This window comes from Leiobunum rupestre, unplaced genomic scaffold, assembly GCF_980474605.1.
Source record: "Leiobunum rupestre unplaced genomic scaffold, qqLeiRupe1.1.hap1 H1_H1_scaffold_22, whole genome shotgun sequence".
NCBI lineage: Eukaryota > Metazoa > Arthropoda > Arachnida > Opiliones > Sclerosomatidae > Leiobunum > Leiobunum rupestre.
This window is the reverse complement of record NW_028324285.1, coordinates 18419-28157: the sequence shown is the minus strand read 5'-3', so window position 1 is coordinate 28157 and position 9739 is coordinate 18419. Positions and strand designations below refer to the sequence as shown.

General features: G+C 70.8%; 1 protein-coding gene across 1 annotated transcript; it reads right to left on the bottom strand.

Annotated features, from left to right (window-relative positions):
• Positions 1 to 1163: 1163 nt before the first annotated feature.
• On the bottom strand, positions 1164 to 2270 carry LOC149920575 (uncharacterized). Its single transcript, XM_090164356.1, has one exon. It carries the CDS (start codon positions 2268 to 2270, stop codon positions 1164 to 1166), a length of 1107 nt encoding a protein of 368 aa, XP_090020482.1.
• Positions 2271 to 9739: the final 7469 nt, after the last annotated feature.

Below are 9739 nucleotides of genomic sequence, written 5' to 3'. Positions count from 1 at the left end.
AACCTGGAGTGGGCATCCTCCCTGGGGACCGGTCCATGGCGCTTCAGTGCGCTGTGAGGTGCGTTCGGCGCTGAGTTTGGGCGTACTTCCCGAGCCAGTTCGGCGGCATCTGTCACCTTCAGCGCCTGGTGGCGTGCGCCCAGGCGTCGTCTGCCGGCCGCCTTACCACAACGGTGGTGGGATGTCGTTCGGGTCGAGGGCCAGCAGCACCCAGCGGACGGCGACCGACGCCGTCGGCAGGATGACGATCGGCCACACCCACCACGCTACGCGCCGGAAGCCCACGTGGATCGCGGCCAACGGCAAGGCCGCGAACCCGACGCTGAGCGCCGCCCACGGCAGCATCCTCAGCCAGGTCCCGTACATCGGGTCGAGGAGTGACACATCAGCAGCATGGGCGAAAAGGGCCCACCCGGGGATCGCGACAGCGACAGCGGACAAGACGAGCAGGAGGCGGCCGCCGAGCGGCCACCTCCCTACGACGGGCCTCCGCTTCGGCGGCAGCTCCGACGGGGGGTCGGCTGTCGCCCGTGGAGTGGGTTCGTTGATCCCGCCCGTTGCCATAACGTCCATGCCCTTCTGTGAGGCCGCGCCGCGCCGCCGCAAGGGCGGCACGTCTCCGGCGGACGAGCGTCCCCGGATCACGCGAACCGCTTTGCGTAGTTAGGAATAAACTAACTAGTCAATCGAATCCCAGGTCATTCATCTTCTCACCGAATAAGATGTCTGAGTGCAGAAGGTTAGGCACTCAAATGAACCACGCTTAAACCGGTAAAGAGCCGTCCACTTGTTGGACTTGCTATCGGCATGATAGATTTCGTAGTTTGGCGCCCGGTCATGTTTTCCAAACACCCAGTACGGGAAGGTATAGCACACCCTCATCAGTCGCGGGTAAAAGGAACAAGCAATCTTTAGAAGTACATCGGTCATCGGTGGTTTAGTTAGGATAAAGCCGGTTGATCAGACACCTTTTTTTTGCGCCACTCGCCCCATCTCACGCCCGAAAGGATGCGCCGCGTCCTCTACGCCCCTCCCGCACCTGTGCATCTTGCTTCCGACCGCAGCCCAATGGCTCACGGCGTGTCTTCTCAGCCGGGGATCTGCCGGGGTGTGAGGCGCGCCTGGGTCGGCTACTGCTGCGTTCGGGGAGATTCGACTGACCCTCAGCCGAAGATCGCCTCCACGCGTTCGACGACGTCGGGGGTGAGCCGCTCCAAGGCGTCCAGGGCGCCCATGTTGTCGTGGACCTGCTCCACGCGGGACGCGCCGGTGATGACGGTGGACACGTTCGGGTTCAGCGCGCACCACGCGATCGACAGCTGGGCCAGGGTGACCTCGAGCTCGTCCGCGACGTCCTTGAGCTGACGGACCTTCGCGTTGGCCTCGCGGTCGCTGAGCCCGTCACGCAACCAGCCGTAACCCTCGAGGTTGGCGCGGCTGTCCTCCGGCACGTCGTCGAGGTACTTGCCGGTCAGCAGGCCGCTCTTGAGCGGTGACCAGATGGTGGTGCCCAGCCCGATGTCGGTGTACAGGCGGGCGTACTCGGACTCCACCCGCTCGCGGTGGAACAGGTTGTACTCGGGCTGCTCGGTGACGGGCTTGTGCCAGCCGTGGCGGTCGGCGACGTCCCACGCGGCCCGGATCTCGTCCGCGGCCCACTCCGAGGTGCCCCAGTAGAGCGCCTTTCCCCGATCGATCGCGTCCGACATGGCGCGAACGGTCTCCTCGATCGGGGTCTCCGGATCGGCCCGGTGGCAGTAGATGAGGTCGAGGTAGTCCAGGCCGAACCGCTCGAGGGAGGCGTCGATCGCCTCGGTCAGGTACTTCCGGTTGAGCGTGTTGTGCTGGTTGGGGATCCGGTGAATCCCCCCGAAGAACTTGCTCGACACCACGTAGCTGTGACGCGGCCACCCGAGCGTGCGGATCGCCTGGCCCATGATCCGCTCGGACTCACCACCCGCGTAGGCCTCGGCGTTGTCGAAGAAGTTCACGCCCGCGTCGTAGGCGGCGGCCATGCAGTCGACCGCCCGGTCGACGTCGAGCTGGTCGTTGAAGGTCACCCAGGAGCCGAAGCTCAGCACGGACACCTTCAGGCCGCAGTGGCCGAGCCGGCGGTATTCCATCTCCACGTCGAAATCCTTCGTCGTCGGGTCGGGTCGTTCGGGGCAGCCTACTGTTCGGCCGGGATGGTCGTCGCCGAGCAAGGCCTTGACGAACACGGACTGCGCGGGTCTACAGTGCGGGCCCCGAACTGGAGAGGAACAGGTCATGCCGGAGAGCGTCTACAAGGTCATCGAGCTGGTTGGCACGAGCACCGAGTCGTGGGAGCGGGCAGCGGCCGCCGCGGTCGCGCGAGCCGGAAGCTCGCTGCGCGACCTCCGCGTCGCCGAGGTCTCCGAGCTGGACATGACCCTCGAGAACGGGCAGGTCGCCGCATACCGCGCCAAGGTGAAGGTCTCCTTCAAGTACGAAGGCGCCTGACCGACTTCCCACGGCTTGCCGCCCGCTGGGGGCGAACGCGCCTGCTGGCCGCGTCCTCGCCTTGACGCCCGGGAGCGCACACCCCCCGGCGCGCCACGGTCAGGTGACCAGGGCCCAGCCCAGCGTCGCGGCGGCGACGGACCCGGCCACAGAGACGAGCAGGTTGGCGGTCGCCTGCAGGCGGGCGCCGTCCTCCAGCAGTCGCACGGCCTCGTACATCGCGGTGGAGAACGTGGTGTAGGCGCCGAGGAACCCACCGGCGACCACGGTCTGCCACGCGTCGCCGACGACGGCGCTCGTGGCCAGCCCGGCGGCCGCGCCTGCTAGCAGCGAGCCGGTGAGGTTGACGAGCAGCGTCCCCCAGCCGAACGCGCCGCCGACGCGGACGCTGACGACGTGGTCGAGGGTGTAGCGGCACAGCGCGCCGAGCGCGCCCGCGACGGCGACCGCCAGCCAAGTCATCGTCGCGTCCTCACGAAGCGGGGCCGGCGAGGCCGCCACGACCACGCCCGAGCGACACGCACACCGGCGACGGCGGCCAGAAGCCCGCCGACCAAGCTGGCGACGGCGTAGACGGCCGCGACCGCCACGTGGCCGTCGAGCAGCCGCGTCGACAGCTCCGTGGCGAACGTGCTGTAGGTCGTGAACGCACCGAGCGCGCCGGTGCACACCAGCGGGCGGATCCACCGGTCGGTGGTGAAGCGCTCGGCCAGCAGCGTCAGGACGAGCGCGAGCGCGAACGCGCCGGCCAGGTTCTCCATGAAGGTGGTCCACGGATAGCCCGCCGCGGGGACGGGGAACCAGCCTGCGAGCGCGACACGGGCAAGCGCCCCCACCGCGCCGCCGGCGGCGACCAGCGCGAGGTTGCGCAACGGCGGCGCCCCTGTCGGAGTTCGCGGCCCTGCTGTGGAGGATCGGGCCTTCCTGCGTCGCGGGCGACCGCTGGTCAACGCACGTCGTCGGTGGTCGCCAGGGAACCGATCAGCCACACGCCCCGGGCAGCGGCCTCACGGGCGATGGGGCTTCCCAGCTGTCGCTCCCGCGTCCACTCCCCAGGTGTCCACACGACGGGTTCCACTCGCGTCGGCGTCGGTCCGAGGTGCGCCACACGGTCCGGCGCGCGCGCAGGCAGGTCGTCGGCGATGACGAGCACATCGATGTCGCTCCAGACGTTGAAGTCGCCCCGCGCGACCGATCCGAACACCACCGCGCCGCGGACGTCGGCGGCGGGGTTCAGCCCCGCCGCGTACGCGCGTGCGTCGCCGAGCAGCGCGGCGCGCTCCGCACGGCGGCGTGCGATGATCGTGTCCGCGGCCGTCACGGTCGACCCGTCTCCCCAGCCTGATCCGGTTCGCCCTCGAAGCCTTGGTCGGCTGCGGCCTGAAGGCCGGCCCAGGCAGCGCGCACCGCGTCGATGGTCTCCTCCGCCGTCGTTGAGGAAGTCTCCCTGGGTAGCCCAGCGCGCGACCTCGACCTCCTGGTCCGCAGCCTTCACCCAGCGCTCGTACTCCTGCCCGTCGACCATGTCAGCTCCCCGATGAGGCACGACGAGGGGTGTGGAGCCGGGACGGGGAATCGAACCCCGGACCTATTCATTACGAGGAACGCCGGCCTGAACGTTGTGCTGACCTGCGGAAACGCTGGTCAGCGGCGAGCGTCCCGTCCACACTTATCTTCTGCGGCTCCGAGCGTCGAACCCCGACGTCAGGACCGTACCATGACCACGAACACCGACACCGTCCACGACCAGCCCAACCCGGGGGAGCGCTGCGAGTGCGGCCTGCCCGCGATCCACGTCGTCGTCACCGACACCTTCGGCCGCGTCGCGGTCTGCGCCGAGGCCGGACGATGACCGGCCACTCGGTCCGCGTCGAGGCGTCCCGCAGCTACGGGGTCGTCTCGTGGTACCTGACGTGCCGCGACTGCGACTGGACAGGCTACGCACGCCACTTCCACGCGATAGACCCCCTCATCGACGGCCACCGTCAGGCGACGGCGTGACCGGCTGGACCACCGCCGGGGCCGTCAGGGGCTCGTGCGGGCACACCCACCGCACCATCCGCACGGCCGTGCGCTGCGTGGACGCAGACCAACGCGCCGTGCGACGCGGCCACGGGGCTGACGCCTACACCGACCGGTGGCCGGTCCGTGTCGACGGGCGCGCGACGTCGGACGCCGAAGCGGACACGATCCGACACGAGGTCGGGGGCCGCTGACGGCCGGTGACGAGGTCGGCGTCGTCGGGGGCGTGGTCGAGCACCACACCGGCCTTCGCCAGCACGTTGAGCCACGCGCTACTTGACGAATCTGCATTATCTCCGTCGGGGTCGTCGGGCACCGACCCGCGCGCCCACCGGCCGTTGGAGCGCTTGCCGTCCAGCGCCCGCGCGCGCAGGGGGACGACAGTTCTCCGTCGACGTCCCCGAGCGCATCCGGCCCAGCGCCCGCGCGCGCAGGGGGACGACCTGGACACCTTCACTCGCGCGTGAAGGTCTCGCGCCCGCGCGCGCAGGGGGGACGACCGTCGCAGAAACCTGAGGCAGATCTGCCTCAGGTTTCGCGCGCCCGCGCGCGCAGGGGGACGACGCCCCCGCCGGGCGGCGCGGTCAGGGGGGGATCAGGGTGACCGGCCATCGAAGCGCCGACGCGACGAGACCCCCCGCCCGATGCGGGGGGCCTCTCGCAGGGGCCCGTTCGGTCGCCGAGAATGAGAACGACCGTCCGGGGGCTTACGCCGCCAGGTCGACCCTCACGATCCCCGACGGCCGGTTGACCTCCAGGTCGGCGCGCATCTCCACGCGGAACTGCACCATGTTCGCCGCGAACCCCGACATGAACCCGCCCTCGTTGTCGGGGTCTGCCAGCACCGGCGCGTCGGTGCCCTGCAGCGTCGCCTGCTGCCGCACGTGCAGCGCCACCGAGGACGAGTCGAGCAGCACCATCGAGTCGTCCGACGGCAACGAGCCCACGATCACCACCGGCACGCCCCACAGGCGGCGGGCCGCCCGCTCCACCGGCATCTGCGCACCGCCGGGGTTGAGGGCGTAGTCGTAGTTGGCGGACGTCTCCAGCTCGAAGCCCTCCCACGCCAGCGCCGACATGATCCACGCCGACGGGGCCAGGTTGACGCCCTCCAGCTTGGTGACCGCCCGGCGGGCGGTGGTCAGCAGCGTGTCGTCGTAGGTCTGCAGCTGGATCCCGGAAGTCTCCAGCAGCCCGGTCATCCGGTCCTGACCACCGGCGTTCGACCCGTCGCCGGACACGATCTCGCGTTCCAACGCCAGCTCCAGCCCGAGCGTCAGCTCTGAGTTGAGGAACTGGAACAGCGCCGGGGCGTCTGAGAACAACGACGTGTGCATCGCCTCGGACAGGTGCGCGATCACCTTCACCTGGCCGTCGATGCGTTCCAGCTCGTAGGCCGACTCCGGCTTGCGTGTCCCGGCCGCGACGGTGCGGGCGTTGTTCTCACGTCGGGTCTGCCGCAGATAGGCGTAGTGGCCGCTGTCGTTGGGCACCTGCGGGATCACCTGCCGCAGGTTGAGGACCGGTTCGGCGTCGCGGACCGGCTCCGGGCGCTCATCGGCACTGCCACCGGGACCGTCCCGGGTGACAGCAGGCTCTTGGCGCCCATCGCCTCGGACCACGCGTGGCCCCAGTCGACCGGCCCGGCCGCGCGGACCTTGCCCGGCCTCGTGCGGTCCTTCACCTCGGCCGGGTCGGGGTAGCCGAGCATGCCGGCCAGGTCGTCGGCGCGTCTGCGGAGACGGTCGTCGTCGGCCTTGCGGGCGGCGCGCTTGCGTTCGGCGTCGGCCTCGGCGAACAGCCCGTCCAGCTCGGCGCGCTCGTCGTCGGACATGTCGCGGGACGACCCGCCGGCCACGATCTCCTTCGCGCGCAGTCGGATCTGTTCCATGCGGTCGGTTTCCATCGCAGACTCCTTCACTCACGGGGGTCCCCGCGCGTGGACACGCGCGGATCGTAGCCGAGAGGTCTGCGCAACACTGCGCCCTGCCGGACACCTTGCGGTCTGCCGGGGTGACGCCAACGGCACCTCCGTCGCGGCCGGGCTCGGATCCGTCCCCCTGCCAGGGCACCTTGCGGTCTGCCGGGGTGAGGCCTGGTCGTCGCGCCAGCCGTGGCACCGCCCAGTGTACCCCGCCGTCGGGGTTCACGGTCGAGGGTCGTCGGGGTCCACCAACGCCAGGGCGCGCAGCCCGTCGACCACCTCCGACCGTGCCGGCTCCGGCAGCAGAGCGACCAGCCCGGCGGTGAACCCCGCCAGCGCCGCGCACGTCGCCTGCAGGTCGTCGTCGGACGCGATCAGCCCGGCCACGTCGTGCTCCCGGCCGGCCAGGGTCGCCTCGACCAGCGCCAGCACCACCAGCCGCGCGGTCGTCGCCTGCTCGTCGCCGCTCACGGGAACCACACCCGGTCGTCCCAGCCGCTCCACGCGAGCAGATCGTCGCAGGCCACGTCGTCGCTGCGCTCGTGCGGGTCGTTGTGGCGGAACACCCGCGCCCTCGGCCTCGGCGGCGGCGTCGGCGTCTCGTCTTGTCCGGTCGTGTCGTCCATCGTCGTCCCTTCCGCTTGTGCGCTCGCGCACCAAAAAACCGTCACACCTCGGGAGTGCGCGCTTGCCTACCCGGACGGTCCTGGACCCCTTGTCGCTGGCGATCGTGACGCCCCTCCCTTCGTGTGGTCGACGGTCGAGGGCTGGTGACCTGCGGGAACGTCGTGAGACGCCGTGTGCGGCTCGCGGGTCACGTCGTCGTCGTCCAGGGTGGAGGGTTGGTGTTCGGCGTGCCGGCGGGCGTGGTCGTAGCGGCGGAGGGCGGTCTCGCAGGCGTGCTCGGCTGCGTGCAGGCTGGCGGCTCCTTCCTCGCCGAGGGCGACGGCTTCGCGGGCGCGGCGTTGTCGGTCGCGGGCGGTCAGGACTTCGGCGGCTGCCTCTTCGACGGTGGGCGGGTCGAGGCTGGGCCAGGAGCTGGCGGTCATCGGTCGGCCTCGTAGCCGACCTCACGCACGATGTAGCCGGCGTCGTCGTAGATGCTGGCTGGGTCGGTGCAGTGCGCGACACGGTGGCCGTCTCCTGCGCCGACGGGTTCGTCGGGGCCTCCGTGGCCGTGGTGGTGGTCGCGGTGGCAGTGGTCGCACCACACGAGGGTGTGTACGCCGTCGGCGGTGACGTAGCCGGGCAGGACGGGGATGGTGACGTCGGTCATGGCTGTCACCATCCCCGGCGCGTCGGCGGCGTCGAGCTGGGCCAGCCGGGCGGCGACGAGCGCGATCTGGCAGTAGGCGCCGGTGCGTGCTCGTCGGTCGGTCGTGCGGTCGGGTGAACTCGACGAGGCTGGACAGCTCGCGGCGCAGGCCGGCTTCGTCGTCGAGCCAGCCGAGGTCGTCGCGGGCGTCGGTGTCGTAGGTGGCGGTCATGATCGGTGCGTCTCCCTGTTGTCGGTGCTGGTGGTGGTGCGCGCCCAGCGGGGGCAGCCGGGCGCCGTGCCGCTTGCAGTAGGTCCTTCCGTCGGGGGTGAACACGGCGGTCTTGCGGGGCACCGGGCGGCCGCAGTTGGCGCACGAGAGCCCGGTCGTCTTGGTCGTCATGAGGGGTCCTGTGAGGTGGGCAGCCGCCAGTACCACTTGTCGTCGACCCGCTCGGAGACGACCGCGAGCTTGGCCTTCGCCCGCTTCAGGGTCCGCTCGGCGATCCCGGCCTCGCGCGCCTCGCGCAGGATCTCCTTCGACGCCACGGCCCCGTCGGCGAGGACCTCGCGCAGGAACGCGGTGGCCTCCTCACCGGCGGAGCGTTCCTCCCCGTCGGTGTTGCCGGCCACCTGCTCGGGATCCAGGTCCACCTCGCCGTGCCACGCCAGCCCGGTGGCGTCCACCGAGTAGGACAAGGTCGGCTGCTTGGCCGCGAGGTTGTGCTTGACGTGGGCGAGGGCGTGGTGGCCGTGCTCGTGGTCGGTGATCGGCCCGGCCATCAACGCCGCGCGGACCAGGGCGCCGTAGGCCTGGGAGCCGGCCAGCCGGTTGAGGGCGCTGTCGGCCTGGGCCTTGCGGGTGTGCATCACCAGCAGGGCGCACAGACGCCAGCGGCGGGCCATGGTGCGCAGGTCGTCCAGCGCGGCGCGGACCTCGTTCGCGCGGTGCTCGTCTACCCCTGCGCCGACGAACGCCGAGATGGGGTCGACCACGATCAGCCCGACGTCACCGGCGGCCTGGACGTGGCGGGCGAGCAGGGCGACGTCGGCGGGGCCGAACACCCGGACGCGGTCGTCGGCGCGCACGCCCTCGACGACCTCCACGCGGTCCAGGTCTGCGGCCAGCGACCCGAGGCGGGGCCTGACGGTGTCCTCGGGGTCGTCCTCGAACGACAGCAGCAGCACCCGGCGCGGGTCGGTGTCCGGGCGGGTGTCGCCGGGCAGGCGCAGACCTCGGGAGACGGCCGCCGCGACGGCGGCGGTGAGGTAGCTCTTGCCGACGCCGGGCGGTCCGCCGAGGATCGACAGCTTGCCCAGCGGCAGACGTTGGTCCCACAGCCACCGCACCGTGGCGGGTGTTATGTCCGATGCTCTGCGGACGACCAGGGGGGCAAGGGTGCCATGGGTGCCAGAGGTGTCTCTCTGGCCCTCATGGCCCCCTTGGCCGTTCGAACCGGCATATTCTCGGTTGAATCGGGCCTTATCTTGGGCGGAGGTGGCACCCTTGCTCATCGTGTCTCCTGGGGGGTGTGGAAGGCGTCGGACAGCTCGGTCCAGGCGTGGTCGTCGCCTCGGGTGAGCGCGGGCAGCAGGGCGCCGGGATCGCCGTCCGGGAGTCCGTTCACTGCGATGGGTCGGACCCCTCCTCGGGCGAGGTCGCCCATGGCCCGCTCCCACTTGCCCGGGTCGGCGTCGGCGTCGAGGAACACCCAGGCCTTGGCGACGCCTCGGGACGCGAGGGCGGCGACGTCCTCGGAGCGCACGCCCGACGATCCGCACAGGGCGACCACCTGGCCGTGGCCGCACAACCTGCCGGCGGCGATGCGGTCGAAGAGTCCCTCGACGATCACCACAGGACGGTCCGGACGACCCCTGACACGCCCCACGCGGCCTTGGAGTAGACGGTCAGGTACTTGCAGTCGGCCTTGACCGCGAGCGTCTCCTGGCCGGGCACGACACGGCCCTCCGCGCGGAACGGGTGCTCGCAGAACACGATCCGGCGCCGGAGCATGTTCAGCTTGCGGTCCGGGTGCTCCAGGGCGTAGCCCAGCCCG